Genomic DNA, 24,571 nt, shown 5'->3' on the forward strand with positions numbered 1-24,571 from the left:
GGTACTTGATGTTAAATGAAGCATTATGGGCTTACAAGATGGCTTGCCATGGATCGACTAAGTTTACTCCGTATGAGTTGGTTTATGGACATGAAGCTATTCTTTCTTGGGAAATTAAAACTGAATCAAGACGTGTAGCGTTTCAAGAAGATTTGACAACCGATGATTATAAATCTCTTATAATTGATGATTTAGATGATATAAATTGTTAGACTAACATAAACCGTTCAAACAAGATGTAAATGTTGCTGTTCAGTGCACCACAAACTTGAAGTTACAGATATGAAACTTGGTGTTACACAATCTGCAACACACAGCCCCTTTCACTTCTCTTCTCTTCTTCTTTTTTCTTTTTTGACTTTTTCTTTCACTTTCTTTTTTTTCCTTAGATTTTTTTTTGGCAAACACAAGATAACATATGAGGGGTGTGGATACAAAATAAACAAGAGTACTGTGGGACCGAGTCCCCGGGTACCCCGCAGCGAAGGGAGAAGACCTAGTTTGGCTAGAATTCTCCGTATGTAATCCTAATAGGACTGCTACCTTGTAATCCTACTAGAACTCCTATATTGTAACCGACTAGAAATCCTGCCACCTGGAATATATAAAGAGAGACAGGGCTCCCAAGACTGGCAGAGGAAGACAGCAGATGTACAACACATCATACACAACAACCCAACGCAAAGGCACCACGCCTAACTGAACTAGGGTATTACGCAATTCGGCAGCCTAAACCAGTATATATCGCTGTCTCTCGCGTTTACCGTTGAGTTTTGCATACGCCGAAGCCCACTAATCATCGTCTTGGGTAACCCCATGATGAGTTGCCGGTCGTTAAACACCGACAAGTACGACGGAAGAACAACGATAGCGACTAGCAATAAGATGAACAAAACGAACACAAAGTAACAGTACCATAAAATGGCTATAGGATTTTTGTGTGGCTTTTTAGTGGACTGTAGGATATGAACAGCGCACAAATATATGTGATGGATGAAAATAGTAGCGGATGGTAAACAAAACGATAGATAAGTGGGTGATAATAAAACCTACTGAGACAATGATAGCTCTAATTACCAAATGATGAGTACCGATATGAATCGGCAAGGGGATGGCCCGATCTTCATGACAGTAGATTTAAGAACAAAGGATAACTTGCTATAGAAGCAACAGGTAACTAGCTTTATACCTGACTAAGGTTGGATGCGACCAAGCGACGGGGAGACACACACCGAAACCTTGAGGACTTTGACTCGATCTCCGAATGATCGCAGAACTACAAATCGGGACTAATCCACACAAAATGGTGCAGCCTAACTAAAAACCATAAAGCACGAAGTTGAGGACCTCAGAGAGATCTCTCACAAGCCCAAGAAGAACTCGCAAGAACAAAGGTGTGTAAGACACTCAGCAGCTCGGCCACAATACTGTATCGGGTTCTCAAATGATCAAAAGTCATTTTCTTGTAGCATATAGGTGATATTTATACTAGTTATAATTCTGTTAGATAGGTGTGAACTGAAGTCTCCACGTTTGAAGGTAGAAGGCCAACTGGTGAAGCATTCCCGAAGTGGAATTCAATTCCCATGGGTCCCTTGGCCTTCTGCGCAGTCTTCATGAATATGGCCATTACTCCTTGCTCGGAAGTCCAAAGGACATGCCGTTGGATGCGTTGGAAACTAGACTTGATGAGGTTTCAAACCATGTATATTATGACCCCTATCTCTTTTTGAGAAGGTACATTTTTTCACCAGAAGTTAAGGCTTCTGCAGTGTAACCCTGGGTCTTAGCGCGTAACCCAACTTGGGTAGCAACCTTTGTGTCTAGGGGATATAGCACTGAACTAGATAAGTACTTGGCAGAAGAGTGTGAACAGGATTGCAAAAAGTTTGATATTCTTAAGTGGTGGAAGGGGCAGTCCACTAGATTTCCAATACTGTTTGGACACTACAAGACATGTGTGGTTTTTTGACATTCTATTTATGTCAAAATATACGGAATTAATGTCACAACTTAAGATTTATGACATCCAGTTGACGAAAATTCGAACGTAAAAAAAACCAGCGTCACAAATTGATTATGTGACGTTCGTATATTTTATGTCACAAGGGTATGACATTGGTTTTTTGTCACAAGTCCTTAGCTATGCCATGTAGGCAGCTGACATGGCCGACGTGGCAAGACAAAAGAATGTCATAAAACTAAAATAAGGCATGTTAAGGCCCATGTGGTTGGCAGGCTTATAGCAGGCCTGAAAAAAAACAGCCCACTTGTTTTGTAGTTTTCAGCCCATTTAGCTTTTTAATACTTATATTTTCAGTCCATTTTATTTCATAACAATGGGCCCACGTAATTTTTTAGCCTAGCCCACATAGGCCACACGGTGGATTAATAGCCCAAACAATTTTTTCTACCCATTTTTCTGGCCCACTTCAATGTACACAGCATAAAGATTAGCCTAGCCTATTCAACAACACATAGAGGCCCAAATGAATTTATGAACATATCAAATCAACCAGTTTAAATACATTGATTTCCATAAACAATCACATTATATAATGAACAAACTAGTAAGAAATCAATGACAATAAACTATTAGCCCCAATCCCTATAATAAACAACCGTGGTAACTTCCATCATTTGTAGCATACTATGAACCATCAGTCCAGCTCACAGCCTGTCAGCCTCACACATGAAGGCCTTTGTTGGTTTCGGGGCTAAAAGAAGAGCCAAAGCTCCATTGACTTCACTTTGTAAACCTACAATAGGGACACGATTGTTAGCTGCATATATATATATATATATATATATATATATATATATTTGGACAAATTTATTCAACAATAAATGAAATAGATGCTATGCTAATCTGAGCTAACAAATTGTGCAGCAATAAACATCAACCTTCAGGGCACTAACATATGGGAAAACAATTCAAGAGGGCTGCTACATCTCACACAGGAATAAATGAACAATTTTAATTAGTATAGACTTATCAATATTTTATGTTGTAACAACAAATCTGGTATCCCAAGGCCCCTTGTTGTTTAGGTTGACACATAATATCCCACTTGACCAATCTATATTTTTTTTGTTGATCATTTTGCCAATAGAATTTGGACCTGTAATAATTCAACATTTTGGACACTCCTTTTGGTAGTTCTAAAAAAGACATCATAAACAACGGTAAGCTCGAGATCACCAAGTTTATGAGCACTAGCCGTCCTCCTACTGTCAGCAGCATTCTTTTCCAACCGCTTAGTTTCTTCTCAAACTTCTCCTCTATGACCTTCCCATCTCCGTTGTTTAGTTTCCTATAGTGCATAGGGATGCCCAGGTATTTGAAGGCACTACTGGAAAACTGGACTTTGCCGAGTGCCTGAGACTTTGCCGAGTGCTTTTTATCGGGGCACTCGGCAAAGCAATATTTTGCCGAGTGCCACACTCGGCAAAATAAAGCACTCGGCAAATGTGGCTTTGCCGAGTGCCAGGCACTCGGTAAAGCCTGGCTCTCGGCAAAACTGGGCTTTGTCGAGTGCCGCGGCACTCGGCAAAGATCCCACTCGGCAAAAGGTGGCCGGCCCGTGACGGCGGCCACCTGCCGTCAGATTTTGCCGAGTGCCTAACGGCTGGCACTCGACAATTTTTTTTATTTTTAAAAACTTATTTTGCCGAGTGCCAGCCCCAGGCACTCGGCAATTTTTTTTAATTATTTAAAACTTATTTTGCCGAGTGCCAGTGCCAGGCACTCAGCAATTTTTTTTATTTTTGAAAATCAACTTTGCTGAGTGCCCCCTGGGCCGGCACTCGGCAAAGCCCACTTTGCCGAGTGCCCCCCATGGCACTCGACAAAATATTTTTTTTATTTTGGGCCCAAATTTTTTTCTAGGGCCTTGTGACAGTATTTCAAACTCTATTTTAAAATTTGGGGCAATTTTGACTTTTTTTTGATATATTTCATTAATTTATTTCGTTTCGTCGAATTTTTCGGGATATTTCAAATTTGAACTGCAGGTACATGGAATAATGGACTTTGGTCATCCAAAAATTGATACTCATGATATTTAGGGTATGTTTAGGCCGTATCCAGGAACTCACATGAAATCTCGAGCATCTCGTTGACGTAACATCTCGAGGTACTTGCCGGAAATGTGATTTTAAATTATATAAAATGCAAACGAAGTCCGAAAATCACGAAACTTTTCGAGGCATCGTGTTATCGCATGTGGAGGCTATGGTAAAAAATTGAGAAGGTTTTGAGCAAGTTTCGTGATTTTCGAACTTCGTTTGCATTTTATATAATTTAAAATCACATTTCCGGCAAGTACCTCGACATGTTACGTCAACGAGATGCTCGAGATTTCATGTGAGTTCCTAGATATGGCCTAAACATACCCTAAATATCATGAGTATCAATTTTTGGATGACCAAAGTCCATTATTCCTTGTACCTGCAGTTCAAAATTGAAATATCCCGAAAAATTCGACGAAACAAAAAAAACTAATGAAATATATCAAAAAAGTCAAAATTGCCCCAAATTTCAAAATAGAGTTTGAAATATTGTCACAAGGCCCCAGAAAAAATTTGGGCCCAAAATCAAAAAATAAATATTTTGTCGAGTGCCATGGGGGGCACTCGGCAAAGTGGGCTTTGCCAAGTGCCGGCCCAGGGGGCACTCGGCAAAGTTGATTTTCAAAAATAAAAAAAATTGCCCTAAAAGCCCACCGACCCAACCCCCGCGCAGCCCAACCCCCCAGCCACCTGCCCGCTCCCCCACGCCCACCCCAGCCGCCGCCGCGCCCACCCCCGCCGTTGCAACGCCCTCGTCGGTGAATCGCCGCCGCCGACGAGCCCCGCCCTCGCGCCCGCGTGTGCCTGTCCCCACCGCCGGCCGTGCCCGCGCCCGCGCCCTCCGCCGGCCTCGCCTGCGACCACGCCCGTCGCCGGCTGCGCCCACCCCCGTCGCCGGCCGCGCCCCGCCCCCAGCCGCCGGTCGCGCCCCGCCCCGGTAGCTCCCCGTGGCCCAGCCCCCCTCGCCTTGGCCGCCCAAAGGTGGCTGGCTAGTGCCAGCCGGCCATTTCTGGCAGCGGCGTCTGTGTCCCGGCCATCCCTTCCCTACCCGCGCCGCCTGTAGGAGCAGGGGGCAGGGGAGGTAGGAGGAGCAAGGGAGGTGGGAGAGAAGGGAAGGGGAAAAGAGGAGGAAGAGAAGAGGAGGAAGAAGGGAGAATGGAGGAGGAAGAAGGAAGAAGGAAGAAGGGAGGGAGGAGAGGAGAAGGAGGAGGAAGAAGGAGAAGGGAGGTGGAGAGGAGAAGGGAGGAGGAGCCCCGGTCGCTGTCCGTGCCTCGTTAGCGGCGGTGCTGTGCCCTCGGCGCCCCGCTCTCGACTCCGCCCACCGTCGATGAGCACACTAGGTTCGCCCTTCCCTTTCTATTCAAATCGTGCAATGGATGTCGGCCATCGAGCCCTTGTTAGTAGTAATAGTTGTTGTATGTGGTTTTCGGCCATCAAGCCGTTGTTTGTGGATGTTGGCCTTCGTGCCGATCTTTTTTGCAGGTTTTTGAAACCTCCCCGTGCAGGGGAGGTTCTGCCAAAATATTCAATTGTCACTAATGTATTGCCTTTTTATGCAGGAGGAGGCCCCAACGGAGGGACCTCGGTGACCCCGATTGTCTTCATCAGCGTTGCGGGTCTGCCTGCATCATGTCGCAGCACCACTGCACTGACTCACCACAGCCCCGCTAGCCTGACCTCATCGGCACCCTAGGTATAACCCCTCTATCCGTATCATGGTCTTAGGTCACTGAGCCTAGTTAGGCGTCTCCCATCCGAAAGAGATACGGTCGGAGTTATGCAGGTCTTTGCATATCTGCGAGCGTTTCTGTTTTGGATTGTCCACGTTTTTTGGACAGCCCATGGATGCGTAGATGGGTTAGTTTCCATAGTCCGCTCTGGTCTAAGATGATGTTTCGGCATCACCCCCTGTTGTTCTCTGGATACACACTCTCCCTTGCAGGACGTGTATCGGGAGAACAGCGGGGAGGTGCTGCCGAAATTCCGTCTCGGATAGGAGCGGAGCATGGAAACTAACCTCATCTATAGATCTGCGGGTGGGATTAGGACCTATCCTCACCTATTAGAGAGTAGGAACACCGCATAGATGCAATTGATGGTGACTCATATGTGTTGATACGTCTGTTAAAGGATGGAGGACCGTGAGTGGATGTACACGCTCTGGAGAGACGGGCACGATTACGACTTGCTGTTTATAGTCAAGGCCAAAGAATTCTTACAGCATGCATTTGGCGAGAGTGTTGGAGGCCATTCTCTAGTGGTTTGTCCATGCAGCGGTTGTGACAACAGTAGAAGGAAAGATAGGTTAACCATGGGTAAACATATTGTGAAGTTTGGATTTACTCCGGGCTACCACCGGTGGATCCACCATGGTGAAGCCGATCATATCAGGGAGGAGGTGGTGAGACCATGGCTCGAGGCTTTCGATGATGATGCGGGGGTAGCAGACATGCTGGATGACACGCACCAAGCTTAGTTCGCTAAAGGACGTGATAAGGAGGAGATGGAGGCTGCCGCAGATGCCTTCTACCTGATGTTGGACTCGGCACAGAGACCCCTTCACAATCATACTAATGTTTCTCAACTAGATGCCATTGGTCGCGTAATGGGGTTGAAGGCCGAGTTAAACCTAAGTCAAGAAGGCTTCGACAAGATGGTGGCCGTGTGGAGCGATATGCTACCGAAGACACACATTATGCCGAAGAACTTGTACGAGTCAGAGAAGCTCCTTCTTGCACTTAAGATGCCATATGACAAGATACATGTGTGTCCGAAGGGGTGCGTCCTATTTAGGAAAGAACACGCGGATGCAAAGTACTGCCCGAAGTGTAAATCCTCGAGGTACGTGGAGGTAGACTCAGGCGAAGGCCAGAAGAGGCATCTTAAGATCCCCATGAGAGTCCTACGACACCTTCCATTCCTACCGAGGCTCCAACGGCTATTCATGACCGAGGAATCCACGAAACAGATGACATGACACAAAAACGGCACACGGTACAATCCTGAGAAGATGGTACATCCATCCGATGCTGATGCATGGAAGTACTTCAATTCGTGGCATCCTCTCAAAGTAGAGGAGGCTCGTAATGTATGTGTCGCGCTGGCAACAGATGGGTTCAATCCATACGGCATGATGGCTGCACTAGTTTGATCCTGGACGAACAAGACGGACCCCTCATCTTGGGCTAGTCGAGATTAGGCATGATTCCGTCTATAAAGGAAAAGAAGTCTATATTGTGGCTCAATAGGCCGTGCAGGTGTATCATACGCCATACGCGTGCCAAGACAAAGACCATCTTAAGGGTTGGTCTATTGTGCACCAGGTATCTTCGCATGGTAAACTACCTGTTCCAAATGATGAAGATTACACCTTCGACACAAACACATATGATGGAGAGTTCTATCAAGCAGATGGGCTACAAGGGAGCTTTGAGATAGTCTTACCCGGTGTGACGACCGCCATGGAAGTAGACAATGAAACGGTTGATGACGAGGACCCTGGAGATGTAGTGCTAAATCCAAAGGACATTCAAATGCTTGAGCGATTCCATTTAGGCAAAGACAATGAAGAAGACACAGAACCTTCGGATAGTGTTGCCCATTTGGACAATTTTGACAGTGATGATGAGACCTATGACCCCAATCATGAAGATTATTCCTAAACCATGTAATACTATGTTTTTTATTAAATTTTGTTATGTTTATTCATTTTGAACTATTTGACATGTATGTACTAACGCTTGTTGTTCATTCTTTGTACATTGCAGGTGACAAAACAAAGATGGTGGGCAACCGTTCACCGAGGTAGGTGCTCTCGGTGTACTAGAGGCTATGCCCTCCTGATGGAGGCGAGGGGACGTCTTCGCCCCTAGTGGCGAGAGCAGGCCCGGGTCGCCCTAGCACGGGGAGGGGGAGGGGGAGGGGAGGGGGAGGGGGAGGGGCCGGGGTCGCCCCAGGAGGGACCCGCCTCCTCCCCTGGCTCTCGACTAGCCAGAGGACCCGTCTCCTACCCCGAAGGACCACGTGGCAGCCACGGGCACGACCATAGACACTCCATCGGGGGACGAGGGGACTTAGCAGATGGAGAATAGTTCTGCTCAGTCGGCTCCCTACCTGCGAGGTCCCACAAGCCTTCCTCCGGTTCCGCTTCCTGACCGATGCCCACTGGTTCATCCTGTGGGAAGAAGGTAAGTAAATATAGATGTTATCACTAGTACTTCATATGGTACATTGAAAATCAAAAGAGAAACTGATAATTTTTCTTAATCACTTATGCAGGGGCTGGCTAGTTCTGTCAGGTGCTCTTGACCCCCCACGCACCCCCGCTACCGTCCTGGGATGTCTATGCAGGAAACACTTCCCCGGCCTTGTGGACTTGAAAGAGGGGAGGTGGGAGCCGGCCTGGATATGGGATAGGTACAAGCTCGGCTCGGATGACGAGCAGGACAACAAGCAGGAGCGGGTTTTGGTGGACTTTTGGGTAAGTGTCTCACAACATAGCTCAATACATCTCCTCCATTGGTTAAGTCTTTTATTGAAATAATGAACGAATACATCGTGTTTGTATGCAGAGGTACTTCAAGGCCGAAGAAGGTCAAGAGACCCTGGCGGATCAGACGGCACATAGAGCCTATAAGAAGTACGTCAGCGACATGATTCATGAGGCGTGACTCCAAGCCCACGTCGACTACTACAGGTCCATCAAGAAAGAGCCCCTCAACAAAACCGGCACAAGAAAGGTGGCGCTGACCAAGGAGCAGTACCTTCAGGTAGGTGAATAATATTGTTTTGTTTTGAGATTTAGTATGTCCAGAATTGATCTTCTTATATGTCAAACACTTGATGATGTGTAGGTGCCGGCCTCGTGGTGCATGTCGCATAGATCGGCATGGTCGAGGATCATGGACAGGTACCTTGACCCGACGTACATCGCAAAGCATGAGCAAGGCAAGCGGAAGCGGGCACTGAGGACCGGTCCAACTCACCACCAAGGCAGCCGCAACCTCCCCGCATTCAAGCTGGCACTTGTACGAGATGTCATTTATCTATTCTAACACTCAATTTTGCCTGATTTCTAATCATCTTGTTGTCTTTCTCGCAGGAGGTGGCACACCCGGACGTGCTGGTGTCGGAGTTTGGGGGCATGGGCTGTGTCCCACATGGGCCCGGTGAAATCCGGTGTCGTCTTCAACCCGGATGCCACTGCCCAGGCTTACTCTGACCCGAGCGTCCACGCTAAGGTCAGAGACTACGCGGAGGCGGTTAGGGCGCTTCGTGGCTCAGATCACAATCTGAGCACTGAGCCCCTTGAGACAGAGGTGATCGTGAGGCTGGGGCAAGGTAGGAAGCACGTGCGGTTGTGGATTGCAGACGGCGCCGACTCCTCGAGCTCTGCACCCTCTCTCTCCGACGTGAGGGCATGGAGCACGGCTAGAAGCCTTCCCATACATGCACGGCCTACTCCAACACTGTCGCGGGTCGACGAACTTCAGGTAATTCTGGTTTCACTCGTCGTACATTGAACGTTACACACATTGATCAGATTTGCAACACTAAAACATGTGATTGAAACACTGCTGGCCGAGCTGGTAGAGACAAGGGAGACGTAAGCGCACCTGACCGTAGAGCTGGAGGCCACGAAGAAGCAGATGGCGGACATGTATCAGATCATGCAAACCATCGAGCAAGCATCGGGTGTCCAAGTGCAGTTGCCAGCTCCAGCTCCGGTTCGACACTTCACTCCTGTGAGTATGAAAGTTTAATGTGTTTGTGCCGTTGGGATTGTCGGCCTTCGTGCCGTTGTGATTGTCGGCCTTCGTGCCGTTGTTTCTTGCAGGTTGGAAACCTCCCGTGCAGGGGAGGTGCTGCCGAAATTTTTAATTTTGAGTCTAACACATGCAATCTCTTCTCTTTTGTGCAGCCTCCGTCGGCGGGTTCAAACAATCCCTCTACCGTGTCACCGGCGGCTGATCGCGTCAACCCTTCGCTGCAGTTTGGTCCTTCACCGCAGTCCAGGGGGCCACACCTGCAGTCTCCGTCGCTGCAGTAGGGATGTTGAACTTTATGATGTTGAACTTGTAATAATAAACTTGTGATGTTGAACTTTGGTGCATTTGTGATGGATTTTTGATGGATTTATTAAATATGCGTGTGCTTGTGATATATAATGCATGTTGGTGATATAGATGTGATGATTGATGTGTGTGTGTGTATATATATATATATATATATATATATATATATATATATTGTCTGTTACAATGGAATGTAAAAAAAATTTGCAATTCTCGGGGTCTTTGCCGAGTGCCATGGGCAAGGCACTCGGCAAAGATTTTTCAAAAAAAAAATTTCTTTGCCGAGTGCTTTGCCGCGGCACTCGGCAAAGTATTTTTTTTTAAAAAAAAATCAGAAATTCTTTGCCGACTGCCTAAACAGGGGCACTCGACAAAGAAATTATTTTTAAAAAATAAAAAAAACTTTGCCGAGTGCCTGGGCAGGGGCACTCGGCAAAGTAATTTTTTTAAAAAATAAAAAAATACTTTGCCGAGTGCGTGGGCAGGGGCACTCGGCAAAGTACTTTTAAAAAAAAATAAAAAAACTTTGCCGAGTGCCTGGGCTGGGGCACTTGTCAAAGTAATTTTTTAAAAAAAATTTGCCGAGTGCTGGGTCGGGCACTCGGCAAAGTAACCGTTAACGGCCGGGGCCGCAACGGTCGAAAATATTTTGCCGAGTGCCGCCCCAAGCACTCGGTAATTTTTTTTATTTTGTCGAGTGCCCAGATAAAAAGCACTCGGCAAAGACCCTTTCCCGAGAAAAATTTTACCGAGCGGACTTTGCCGAGTGCTACGCTCGGCAAAGCCTTTGCCAAGTGCAAATGGCTCTTTGCCGAGTGTAAAAACACTCGGCAAAGCCGCGGCCTCCAGTAGTGAGGGAAAATCTCCAGTTTTAGAGCCAAACAGTTGAGAATAGGCCAGTTCATATTCCTTTGCTTCACCGAAGCAAAAAATTTCACTTTTGTGGAAATTTATTTTTTAAGCCTGATAATAGTTAAAAAACAGAAAGCAGGAACTTCATGTTTATTGCCTTTCCCATGTCGTAGCTCATAAAAACGACTGTACCATCCGCATCCTGTAATATTGACAATCCACTATCTACTAAATGTGGAATCTAATTGTTTCATAGATACTGCTATTCGACCTGACGAGGCACGTGCAGTTTTCACTTGTTATGGGTAGCTACCGATGCAAATACAAAAAGTGCTCACTAGCTCAGATATGTTTGGAGTTGAGCGCCAAACGACATTTGCGCGTCCTTAATTACAGCCGACGAAAAGGGTGTCCGTACGTATGCCCGTAATTGTCCAAAATATTACATAGACACTGCAAACAACGACTCCTGCAGAGCGGTGGCTGCCAGCGAATCCTGTTGCGAGGAAGGAGGCGTACACCTCTATAGACCCGCCTGCTGTCCGCGAGCGTAAAAGGATGTAGCTGTTGAGGAGTGCAATCATGGGACCATGGGTGCATGTTAGTACCATCCACGTGAATACACCCAGTAAATACTGTCATCTCGTACTGTACCAAACAGGAAGAATGTTAAGATACTATTACATCCGGTAATAAGAGCGAACGATGCAAATATATAGGGCTTTCTGCTAGTGGTGTTTTCTCGGTCCTCACCAGCAGTTGTAAGTGTGTCGACTTTCACAAGCAGTTGTATGGATGTTTGTCCACATGCATTTTATTTTATACCTCAAACCCCGAAATGTGGCCATCCAAATGAATTAGTAGTACACTACAAACGATGACTATAGTACCTACTGAAGCGACCCCAAAGACCGCTGGCCGTGGCTGCTGTGACTGACAAACATCCACACTTAACGGTAAAGCCATATGGGCGCACGTGTCCACCATATAGTACATCAGATCCCCTTGCGGTCCTAGTCAGTTTATAGGGGAAAGGAGAAAACAACACGGACCGTTGCTGAAGAGATTTTTTTTAAAATAATAATTGCAAATATATATAGCATTTGGAAAAAAAAATTTATATACATGGTATCCTGTGGGCAATTGGAGGCCCGATAGAGGTCCTATCGGGAACTGGGTAACGCGACAGTGCTGGGGTCCTGCCCGAAGTGGGTAACCTGTAGGCCGCGGACGGCCGACAGGCCCTAAAATATCTAGGCCATCTTCTCCCTTGCGCACGCTCTATCTAGGCCATCTTCTCCCTCGCGCACGCTCTATCTTTGTCTCTCGCTCGCTCGCGTCGCCTGGGGCCGCCACCTGACCGCCGTCGTCTGCTCGGGCAGCGGCTGCGCATGTATTTTTTTTACGGGTATGGTTAGTTGTACCAACGTTATTTAGTTACATTAGGTTCACATGGTACTTCATTTAACTGACATGATACTTTGCACGATGCGACTAGGAATGTCGACCGATTTTGTCCCTTTTAGAATTTACCATGGCAACGGTGAAATCAGATATGGGGACAGCGGGGTGGACCTTAGCGAGTTCCAGGTCTTTGACACAGAACTGAATCCGCCGCTAGATTATAGCTGGAAACAAGTTTTATCCTGGCTGCATGAATACTTGGGTGTTCCGCCCTCCTAGCATCGTTGCAGGATTAGTATGTTGGTGCCAAAATTGCGGGAGAATGGATGGAGGTGGGAGCTATATGAGGCCAGTAAGACGAAGAAGTGTCATTTTCTCGTGTCCAAGGCGTTGGAGCGTCGTTATTCCAAAACGCATCTCTAGGCAGGACACTCAACAAGGCCCCAGCGCGTTGCATTGTATGGGTTTCAACTACATCTTGTAATATTCTAGTTTTGGACTATGGTGTAATATTTTTGTTTCGGACTACGGTGTAATATTTTAGTTTCAGAGTATGATGTAATATTTTACTTTGAGACTATATTGTTATGAGTTTCCAACTAAATTCGCATTACTTCATATGTTATTGTATTTTGAAACATGACTTGGTTTTGTAGGATGGCGGGCATGGAGCTCATCGACCCTGTTGTCGACCACCAGCCCTCCGTCTTTGTACCCACGACGAGTTGTGGCTACTTGACCACAGCTACGTACCAGGCTTTGTGCGACGCTTGCACTTTGAGGAGTACGACAGGTACGTTGGCTGGTTGTCCGTTGTTTGTGATGATGTGGTCGTTCGAGTGGTTCGATATCTGTAGTAGTGTTTGGACCATGGGGCGTGGGGCCGCGGTGGTGGCTCTTCTCGTGCTGGCACATTTCTTTTGATATATGCATAAATCCAAATAAATTGACTTTTTTTCACTTGTCTCCATGGTAAAATGTGCTGGATGTGATCTCGGCTAAACGAGTCCAACTTGGCACACAATTAAGGGTGTACCTGTTACTGCCAAACCGTTAAATTATTTGCCACGATCGGCGGCAACCTTAAGGGTTTGCTGGAGACAGCGCCAACCTCGGCCCACATGGTGTATATAAATAAGCCAAAATGTGATTTTGGTAATAAGTTTTTTTCCCTCAACACCTAAATCTATCTAACCGATCAATTAGGTGTTGTGAGGGGCTTGAAAGTATGAATCCCTGTTCTAAAAGTCCATGAGAGGCTACAGATCAGATCTACGTCAAGTTGTTCATCAAGAGAGAGCCCTAGCTCTCACTTGGTGAAGATTAGTATATCTACTTCGTCTACATTAAGCGCGCTACATCTTTAGAGGCACTTAGATGGCATCTACAGACTCTCGTTAGTATTTGAGATCTATTCCGCATAAGATTGAATTAGTGATCATGTTTAGGCTAAGTTTTTTTTTTGGGCTAAGTTTAAGATACTGTTATATCCAAGATTTATTTCAACAAAATGCTCACAGGATAAAGAAAGAGTTAACCCTCCATGACGCTCCGTCTATTGACATGTGTATCGGGACGGCCCATGAGCAGCAATCATTTACGGGCCTGTTGGGTTTTAGATACTCATGGGCTGGTTGGGCTTGCAGTAAACACGCTTGACGATCGAAACTGACCCAACGTTTCATGGGCCTCGGTGGGCCTATAAGTTATAAACACTGTAAGTTAAATTATTATCCTAAAAAAACGTTGAATCATTAATAAGTTGATGCAGGAGAGCACTGCACGTAGAGTTTATTAGATTATTATAAATTCGTGGTACGTATATGTGCACGTATGCTAAGCTGACCGGCTTGGTCGCGCAGACGTCATTGGAAATAAAATTATAATTGATTCATGATTCGTTTGCCGTTCGTTAGAGATAGGATCTTCTTTATAATAATCTAACAATAATCTTCTTTATAGTCTAATATAATCCAAACCAGTAACAATAGTCAAGTTGAAGTTAGCTGCTGCATATCTCAAGTCGCCGAGCTTGCAAACAGACTACCTTGAGCCTAAATTCTATATAAATTAGATACCCTTGCCGAGTGGTTACAGTATACCTCAAACAGTTGCAATAATCTGAAAAAAAAAACCAGAGGCTTGGCAATAAGTAATCTTTAAGACTTCAACTGTTGGCAAACCAAGAGAATGGAGGAGATGGTTTGAAAATTGTATCGTTGTAAATAGGGCACTCAAGTGCGTGCAATAGTTTAGGGGAGATATATTCATGACCTAATGAAGAATATATAGATACAGATTACTACGAATAAATTAGATACCCCTGCAGAATGGTTACAGTATACCCTGTAGAACCACTTTCCAGAGAGGCAAGGTATGTTCAATAAAGCAAGCAAAAATAAGCTCATAACGTTTACAGAATCACTGCTGAGGCCCTGTTCCAAGAGTTTGCTCAAATACTGAAGACCATTAATTTGCTATTTGAAGATTAGTGTTAAACAAGCATATATACCTCTTCCTTTTTTTCTAGAGCCATAATTACCGTTCGATCTAAAAGTCGTACTATATGAGCTATCTGTCATTCGTGATCTTACGCGTAAGATGTAAGACTCCTCCCTTAACCGGACTCTCAATCTCACGTAATAATAACAACCAGCTATAATATTCCTTAACCAACTATAATATTCCTAATCATCACCAACCTGACCAATCTTGACCCAAGCGAACACCACCGCCCAGTTGATCCTAATTATCGTCGACGACGATTTCCTGGACTGTCAATAGCAGACTACGAGTATGTCCTATACACGAACCCCATCTTCAAACATTTTTTTTGCCCCCATCACTAAATGGCTTGATTTAATAAGGCTATTGCCTAAAAAATATTACCATATTCATCTATTAAAAAGGATTTTTTATATACCTACGCGTCGCAAGCTGTCAAAGGCTTTTTAAGCCGGGACTCTTTTGGCTACTGCAATACAAAAAAATTAAACTTTTCATCAAATATAATTGTTTACAGCTAAATCAAATGAAATTGATATATATTCCCCGGTTTTGCAACTAATTGGACCTTATTTACATTATAGACATAACTTTGTTTTTCCACACAGACTTTTAAAAACAATCAGTAACATGCTAGGTTCAATCAAGAACTATGAGCTCAAATATAAGAATTGATTTCTTAAAACTTCTTTGTTACACCTTCACTATAAAATATATTTTTTAATAAATACATGTGTGTCACTAGTGCATCTTCGCTAGTAATAGAAAGTGGGAAGGAAGTTTTTTATTCTTTTCACGGGTGGGGCTAATACATGTACAAAGAGTCTATAGGGGTTATATAGGCCGAAAACGCTGTCAACCAAATCCATAAGCTTTGTAATTGGACACTAAACATAAAGGAGTCAATAATTACTTGGAAGAATATAACTAGAAGGCCATTCTTACTCCGATTAGAAACATAAATATATGATGCCTCTCAACCACCATACGAGGGAAAAATTAACGACAACATTTTATCAACAACAAATTAGAATATATATATATATCTCCACTTTTCTTGACTACAATAAACAATTGCAAAGAAAATAATTAGCAACAATTAATATGTTGCCCACTATATCTGGCTTTCATGCAACTTAATCCTGTTTTCCCACTTTCTTGATTATAATAAACAATTTTAAAGAAAATAACTAGCAACAATTAATATTTTACCCGCTATATCCTTCATGCAACCTTAATCCCGTTTCTCAAACAAAAAATAATAAGAATATTATTAGTAAAAAACCAAACCCTAGTTCTATATCTAGATGTGGATCAACAACCATAAAACTAACTAATAGTCCACTAGAATTAAGGAAGAATGACTAAATAAGGGTATAATCTTGTTCCCCTAACTAATATACCCTGGTACCTTCAAAACTTTGTTCTAATTTGCTCCATAAATGGCTCAACCACCATAGAAGAGAGACAAAATCAAAACTCTAATTAAGCACTAACCTACCATTCGAACTTCAAAAAAATGTTTAGTATAACACTTTCTTACCTCTACAACCACCACCAAAGGAATCAAAATCAAAACCTTACCCCTTGAAAGAGTAATTTTTGGGAGGTAGTCCAAGGCCCCATTCTTTTTTTCTCGACTAAAAGTAAGTTACCCAAGGAGGAAGGAGGACTATGCTACTTATACCTAGAGCATTAGTAGGGGCGGGTGGTTATCCAGCCACCCCAACAAATGCATCAGGAGAGGCGACTGGTTCCAGCCACCCTTACATATGGTTTAGTAGGGCCGCACCTAAAAATGGGGGCGCGCGGCTATTAGTACCAGCCGTCTCTATTGAACCGTTTGTAAGGGAGGCTGACCTAGTGGGATCCGTGTGCCGGCTCTATAAAGGCGGCTAGTGAGTGAGCCGCCCCGATTAGAAAAATGAGACATTGCTATAGATCGTTTATGCAATAGTGTTCTCTTTCTTCACCGTAGTGCCACATCACTAGTTTGCTTAGTTAGCGCCATAACTAATGGACATAAAAACCATTTTAGTTTCTAGATTTGGAGCTTGATAATAGCCGCATACATGCGCCCCATTGATGGCCACGTCGTCGCACCACTCATCAGTCATCCTCCGGGGGCCGGCACTGCCCATCACTCTTGGCTCGTGCCCTTTCACAGGTATGGTAGTCGTAGTGCTACAATGCAAGAGATCTAGCGTGTAGATGGAGAGTAAAATTACGATGTGTGATGAACACTGAAGTTCACCGTGACAAATTAAGACTCGTTCGTCAGGCAGCTGGCAAAAACATAGAGCGATATAGACTACTTAACATCAATTGAAAGGACGATCGAGATTGTTTCTGACTTGGTCCTTGCGTGCACAGGCAGAGGATTGGATAACAATTACACGTGTGTGCGTGTGGCTGTGTGCTGATAGTTGAGTTCGTTGCGTGTAAACGAACGTAAGCTACTTAATTGAGCTTGTAACACGTGTATATATGCAGCATGTGCTACATATAGTTGATGTGTTCGTTGCGTGTAAACGAACCTCAGCTACTTAATTGAGCTTTTCTTGTGGTGTTACTCATTCCGCACATCAAAGAATACAATTCAAGTACAATACTAAATTAAAATATCTTAAATTTAACTAAATATATATAAAGAATATGAATAGTACGTGATAATATAAAATCTGTATCTTTGAATTTATCACGAGATATACTTTTATAATATACTTATTTGAAATATAAACATTAATGGTTTTATCTATACATTTGATCAACCTTTAATCACTTTAATAAAAATACATCTAGAATTGTATCTTTTTAGACCAAAATAGTAATATATAATCGTCCATTGCCTTATCTAGTAAGTAGCTTGCAACGACTTCTTTGATGTGACAGTCATCAACAGCTAACCGTATCTTCACATTTGACTTTGTAAGGGGATCAAACAACAAGCCATGCAAGCAACTCCTACATGCATGTGTGCTCTTCTGCCATCCATATATATGATCATCAGTTCATCACCCTAACCAATGACCATTACATGCATACATGCAAAATCCTTAGTATGCCAACAAAGAAACTACTATTAGCACCAAAAAAAACAAAAACCGCCTCATTCAACGAGCACAATTAAGCTGCTGAGACTGATCCACGATGCTGCCCCGTGGCGCCATTGATAAAAGCATCAGCCACATCCTGGGCGGGGTGTTGTTCTCAGGCCTCGGCCTGTGGCATCTCTTCAACCACATCCGGCTCTTCGTCTCCCTAGCCCCGACATCCTCCTCCTCATCGTACGTCGCACCAGCGTGGTTCCCGGCGCCACGGGTCCGCCACCTCGAGCTCATCGTCATGCTCGCTGGCGGCATCTACGGGTTCGCCACCCAGATGCTGGCCTACTCGCCGATGCCGTTCCGCGCCGACGGCTCCATCCCGCCGGAGCGCCTGCCCAACCACGAGCACGCCATCATGTACGCCTCGCTCCTCGTCTACGCCGGCTCCGCCATCTACCTCGACCGCAACCGCTCCCCCAGCCGCCGCCACACGACGCTCTCTATGCTCCTCCTGGCGGCGCTCTTCGCGCAGGAGCTGTTCGTGTTCCACGTCCACTCCACGGACCACGCGGGAGTCTAGGGCCGGCTCCACTGGTTCCTGCAGGCCGCCGCGGGGGCCTGCCTCGCCACCGCGCTCCTCGGCGCCGCCGCCGGCGGCCTTCCCGCGGAGCTTCAGTTCGCGGTGAGCCTCGTCCGGTCCGCGTCGCTCGCTTTCCAGGGGCTGTGGGGCGTCGTCATGGGCGTCGCGTGGATCCCCGGGATGGCTCCCAAGGGGTGCTCCCTCGAGGACGGCGGCGTCAGCCTGCGCTGCGACGGCGAGGACAGCCTGCGACATGCTGTGGCTGTTGTAAACCTGCAGTTCGGATGGTGCTTCGTCCTCGTGACGCTGTTTGTCCTCGGGCTTTACGTGTACGTGTGCAAAAAGTATCCAGCTGGGTCTGGGGAGTTATACGGGGGACTGCCGGAAGCGGAAGCTGCAGACGAGGACGACGACCACCACAACATGAAGACGCGCGCAGCTGTAAGCAGGCGGTGCACGACGTGCATGAGTTCACGTCCATGGAGATCGAGGTCTAGTATGTTGGTGTAAGCCAGCTGCACGATGACGTGGTGAAGCGAGGAGGAGCGCTGGACAGCCGTGAAGGCGGGAAAGACAAGAATTCAAATTCATGTCTGGAGCGTGAGCGATTGGCGCAGCCTGGAGGTGGTGACCGCGTCCACGGCGCGTTCTGGAGCCGGCAGTTACACTGACATCCCTTTGTATCACGTTTTTATGGTGTCTGTGTGCATCACAGTGTGTATTAGCTATTGGTATAAATAGCTGGTGTTTGGTGTGCATGTTAGCGCCTTGGTTATGTTGTAACCGTGTTTGTAATCGAACATCTAAATAGTGAAAAGGGGCACTGTCATGCCTGGTGATTGCCGTGGGTGTTCATCGTGCTCATGCGCGTTCTTGTGATTTAGGCTTAGCCACCGTGTGATTTGCTTGTGATTGTTGATCTTGTGCTAACATCTGGTATCAGAGCCATCAATCACCTGCAAAAGCATTGTGTGATCGTGCCATGGGTGACCAGAGCGCCGGCGGCGGTGGCAGGAGCGGTGGTGATCGGATTACGTATCCGCCGGTCACCACAACCAATTATACAAGCTGGAGCATTCGCGTTCAGGCGATCATGGAGGATCAGGGCATTTGGGAGATCATGGAACCGTTGGGGGAGACGTCCGATCAGGGCGCGACGGTGGTTGCGGCGGTGAAGGTGAAGGACAAGAAGGCACGGGCGCACTTACTCCAGTGCCTGCCCGACGATCTGCTAATGCAAGTCACGACAAAGAAGACCAGAAAGGAGGTCTGGGACTTGCTCAAGGCGAGGTTCGTCGGTGAGGAGCACATCAAGGAGAGGCGGTTGCAGAAGTTGAAAAGCGAATTCGGCGGCTTGCGGATGAGGGAGGAGGAGTTGGTCGATGTGTATGCTGGGAATCTGACAGGGATGTCGGTGAGGTATGCAAATCTAGGCGGCACATTGGATGACGCTGCACTGGTGAAGAAGCTCTTCGACACCGTGCCAGAGCGCTACATCAACGTGGTCGCCAGGATCAAACAATTCTACGATCTCAAGAAGCTCGAGTTCGATGAAGCCATTGGGTGGTTGAAGGCATATGAGGAGCGCACCAAGTGGGGAGCGGTTTAAGGCATATGAGGAGCGCACCAAGCGGGGAGTGGGTGGTGCGAGGTCAGACACTGGCCAGGTGCTGCTGACGCAAGCTGAGTGGGAGGCTCGGCAAAAACGGACGGTCGGTGAGGCATCTAGGAAGAATCGTTCACAGGATAGCGGTGGCCGTGGACAGGGGTCCTGGCCGCGGTGGTGGTAGCGGTGGCCGGGGCAATCATGGAGAAGCTAGAAAGGATGGCGTGGGGAAGCGTGACAAGTGCCACATCAAGTCCTTCAAGTGTCATCTCTATGGGCACTATGCCAACAGGTGCCCTGGCGAGAAGAAGAAGGAAGAAGAGGCGCACCATGTCAAGACGGTGGAGTATGAGCCTACAGTGCTGCTCGCTGAAATGGTGGATCCGGGACAGCTCGAGCACCTGTTGTCGGAAAAGGTTTAGGAGGAGTTGTGTCTGATTGAGGTGCATCTGGATACTGGGAACCCTGTGGTGAACTGTGGTACCTTGATAATGGAGCCAGTAACCATATGATAGGTGATCATCAGAAATTCAGAGATTTAGACACCACTGTTGGTGGCAAGGTACATTTTGGAGATGGTTCTACAGTAGAAATTCGTGGTAGAGGTTCCATTTTATTTCAAGGCATTTCTGGAGATCAGTGGATACTGTTTGATATCTATTTCATTCCAAAGCTTAAGAGTAATCTTATTAGTTTTGGTCAGTTGACTGAAATTGGGCATAGAATAGTGATGGATGATGATTTGATAGAAGTGACTGAGAGAAAAGAACAATGAGAATGATAATGAGAGTACAAAGAACTAGGAATAGATTGTACAAGATTGAGTTGAAAACTATAGAACCAGTGAGTTTTGTAGCCAATGTGGATAATGAGTCATGGTTGTGGCATGGCAGGCTTGGCCATGTCAATTTTCAGTCAACCAGGATATTGGTAGAAAAGGAGATGGCAGGGGGTTACCTCTGATTGAGCACCCAGATCAAGTTTTTCATTCTTGTTTAGCAGCAAAGCAAACAAGAAAATCCTTTCCACAATGTGCTAAGTGGAGGGCAGATGAGCTTTTAGAGTTGATTCAGGTTGATTTGTGTGGACCTATTACACCTGAAACGGTTTGTGGGAACAAGTATTTCATGCTATTAGTTGATGATTGTACTAGATGGATGACAGTGTCAATTGTAAAAACAAAAGACCAAGCTTTTAAGATGGATGACAGTGTCAATTTTGCATTTGTCAGGTTTAAGGCAGAGGTTGAGAATAGCTTGGGTCACAAAATTAAGATGGTGAGATCAGATAGAGGTGGTGATTTTTTTGCAACAACTTTTAGGGATGTATATGAGCAGGCTGGCATGAAAAGGCAGTTCACTGCACCCGACTCACCATAGCAAAATGATGTTGTTGAAAGAAGGAATAGGACTATTATGGAGATGGCTAGATCATTACTAAAATACATGAGTGTACCAGGATGTTTCTGGGGAGAAGCAGTGAGACACTCAGTGTACTCGTTGAACAGGTTGCCAACTAAAGTAATGGGGAGTAGAACTCCATTTGAGGGATGGTGTGGTAGAAAACCTCAACTTGGGCATCTAAAGGTATTTGGGTGTAGAGCAAATGTCAGGCCAACAGTGTGACATTTGAAGAAGTTAGATGACAGGAGTGTGCCTATGATTTATTTTGGAGTTGAGGAGGGCAGCAAAGCTCATAGGTTGTATAATCCAAAATCCAAAAGAATTGTAGTCAGCAGAGATGTTGTCTTTAAAGAAGGAATAGCTTGGGAATGGAGCACTGAATTTGGTGAAAATTCAAAATTTGTAGTGGATGAGTCTGTGGGTGTTGTAGCTCAACCATGGACTGGTGTTGGTGTTGGTGGTGGTAATTAGCAAGATCACTCAGATGAGAATTCAGGGGGAGTAGGAGGTGCATTTGATGGTTTACAAACCACCGGTGAAGTGGCTGAGTCAGTTCAGCAAGGAACTGAGACATAGACTGACACTGTTCATTGTCAGACAACAGATGCAGAGTTAGCTCTAGCTCAAAATGCAGACTTGGATCAAGGTGATATGGACATGGGAGATTCAAGTGTCTATGATGAGGAACCTTTGAGGTTTAGAAGCCTCAATGAAGTGTATCAGGATAGTGTGGAAGTGGAGTTAATTTTTGACACAAAAGTTGATGCACTATTAGCAGTGATGGAGGAACCTAACTGCTACAAAGAAGCATCTGGTGATTGAGATTGGGTGGCAGCTATGGAGAGTGAGATCCAATCCATCAACAAGAACAAGACATGGGAGTTGGTGAATTTACCAGCTGGTCACAAACCTATAGGATTGAAGTGGGTTTTCAAACTAAAAAGGAATGCAGATGGAGAGGTGGTGAAGCATAAAGCCAGATTGGTTGCCAAAGGATATGTACAAAAACAAGAAATTGATTTTGAGGAAGTGTTTTCTCTAGTGGCAAGGCGTGACACTATGAGACTAATTTTGGCCTTGGCAGCTAACAGAGGTTGAGAGGTGCATCATCTAGATGTCAAAACTGCATTTCTCAATGGGGAACTTGCTAAAAATGTATATGTGTCTCAGCCAAAAGGGTTTGTGAAGAAAGGAAAGGAGCAGATGGTGCTTAAACTAAGAAAAGCTCTATATGGATTGAAACAAACTCCTAGAGCTTGGAATGTGAAGCTAGACAGCTGTCTGAAGAAACTTGGTTTTAGAAAATGTGTGACTGAACCGGCAGTTTACATCAAAGGAGCAGGCTTGTCAACTGTGATAAAGGGCAGACCTAGTGCTGGAGGCTCCCACATGAGTGGATCTTGGGAAGGGAAAAACCGAGGCAAGCATTCCATCCGCAAAATCTACGGAGAGGCTGCTTCGAACCCGTGACCTAGTGACTCAGTGAGACAGCTCTCTCACCATTGCACTAGGCCTGTCCAATACATCAAAGGAGCAGGCTTGTCAGCTGTGATGATTGGTTTATATGTGGACGACTTGATAGTGACTAGTGGTGATCCAACAGAAATAGTAGCTTTCAAGGAGCAAATGACTTCAGTGTTTGAAATGAGTGATTTGGGTTTACTGTCATTCTATTTGGGAATTGAAGTTGAGCAGAAGAAAGACTACATAACTATCAAGAAAACTAGTTATGCCAAGAAAGTTTTGAGTCAGTTTGGAATGACTGACTGCAATGCCACTAAGTGTCCAATGGATCCAGGTGCTAATCTTGATGCAGATAAACAGGGAGAGAGAGGATTGATGCAACAGAGTATAGGAGAATCATTGGTTGTCTCAGGTATCTGTTGCATACCAAACCAGATATTTCTTTCTCAGTGGGCATGGCTAGTAGGTTCATGGAGAAGCCTACTGTCAAGCATCTGAAAGTAGTGAAGCAAGTTTTGAGATACTTGAAGGGCACTTTGAACTTTGGGTTAGTCTACACTCAAGAAGGTAAAGAGGAACTGTTAGTAGGGTATACTGATAGTGATGTTGGAGGTGATCTTGTGGGGAGAAGGAGCACTGGTGGAATGGCCTTCTATGTGAATGAGAGCCTAGTGACTTGGAATTCTCACAAGGAGAAAACAGTGCCACTGTCATCATGTGAAGCTGATTTTATGGCAGCAACAGCAGCAGCTAAGAAAGTTTTGTGGCTCAGGAATCTATTGGGAGAGCTCACTGGCACTCAGTCGAAGACAGTGACATTGATGGTGCACAACAACTTAGCCATTGCTTTGATGAAAAACCCTGTGTTTCATGGCAGAAGCAGGCACATAGACATTAAGTACCATTTCATCAGGGAGTGTGTTGAGCATGGCCAGATTGTTGTGAAGAGGGTCGGGACTTTGGAGCAAAAGGCAGACTCTCTGACAAAGCCATTACCGGCGGTGAAGCTGGGGGTGATGAGGCACCTGCTAGGTGTCCGAGAGCTTGAGGTGCATCAGGCCTAAGGGGGAGATTGTTGGTGTAAGTGGTGAAGCGAGGAGGAGCGCTGGACAACCGTGAAGGCGAAAAAGACAAGAATTCAAATTCAAGTCTGGAGCGTGAGTGGTTGGCGTAGCCTAGAGGTGGTGACCTGGCCCACGGCGTGTTCTGGAGCCGGCAGTTACACTAACATCCCTTTGTATCACGTTTTTATGGTTTCTGTGTGCATCATAGTGTGTATTAGCTATTGGTATAAATAGCCAGGTGTTTGGTGAGCATGTTTGCACCTTGGTTATGTTGTAACCATGTTTGTAATCGAACATCTGAATAGTGAAAAGGGGCACTGTCATGTCTGGCGGTTGTCGTGGGTGTTCGTCGTGTTCATGCACGTTCTTGTGATTTAGGCTTAGCCACCGTGTGATTTGCTTGTGATTGTTGATCCTATGCTAACATAGTATTCACAACTACGTTTCGCCGGCATATATATATGGATGTATTGGGTATGGATGTTCTTTCTTAATTATTTG

General features: G+C 45.6%; 1 protein-coding gene and 1 pseudogene across 1 annotated transcript; both read left to right on the forward strand.

Annotated features, from left to right (window-relative positions):
- The first annotated feature begins 18,056 nt into the window (after nucleotides 1–18,056).
- On the forward strand, nucleotides 18,057–19,030 carry LOC136482755 (uncharacterized; annotated as a pseudogene).
- A 4,431-nt stretch (nucleotides 19,031–23,461) lies between these two features.
- On the forward strand, nucleotides 23,462–24,070 carry LOC136480698 (secreted RxLR effector protein 161-like). Its single transcript, XM_066478167.1, has one exon. It carries the CDS (start codon nucleotides 23,462–23,464, stop codon nucleotides 24,068–24,070), a length of 609 nt encoding a protein of 202 aa, XP_066334264.1.
- The last annotated feature ends 501 nt before the right edge of the window (nucleotides 24,071–24,571 follow it).

This window comes from Miscanthus floridulus, chromosome 9 (genome assembly GCF_019320115.1).
Source record: "Miscanthus floridulus cultivar M001 chromosome 9, ASM1932011v1, whole genome shotgun sequence".
Classification (NCBI taxonomy): domain Eukaryota; kingdom Viridiplantae; phylum Streptophyta; class Magnoliopsida; order Poales; family Poaceae; genus Miscanthus; species Miscanthus floridulus.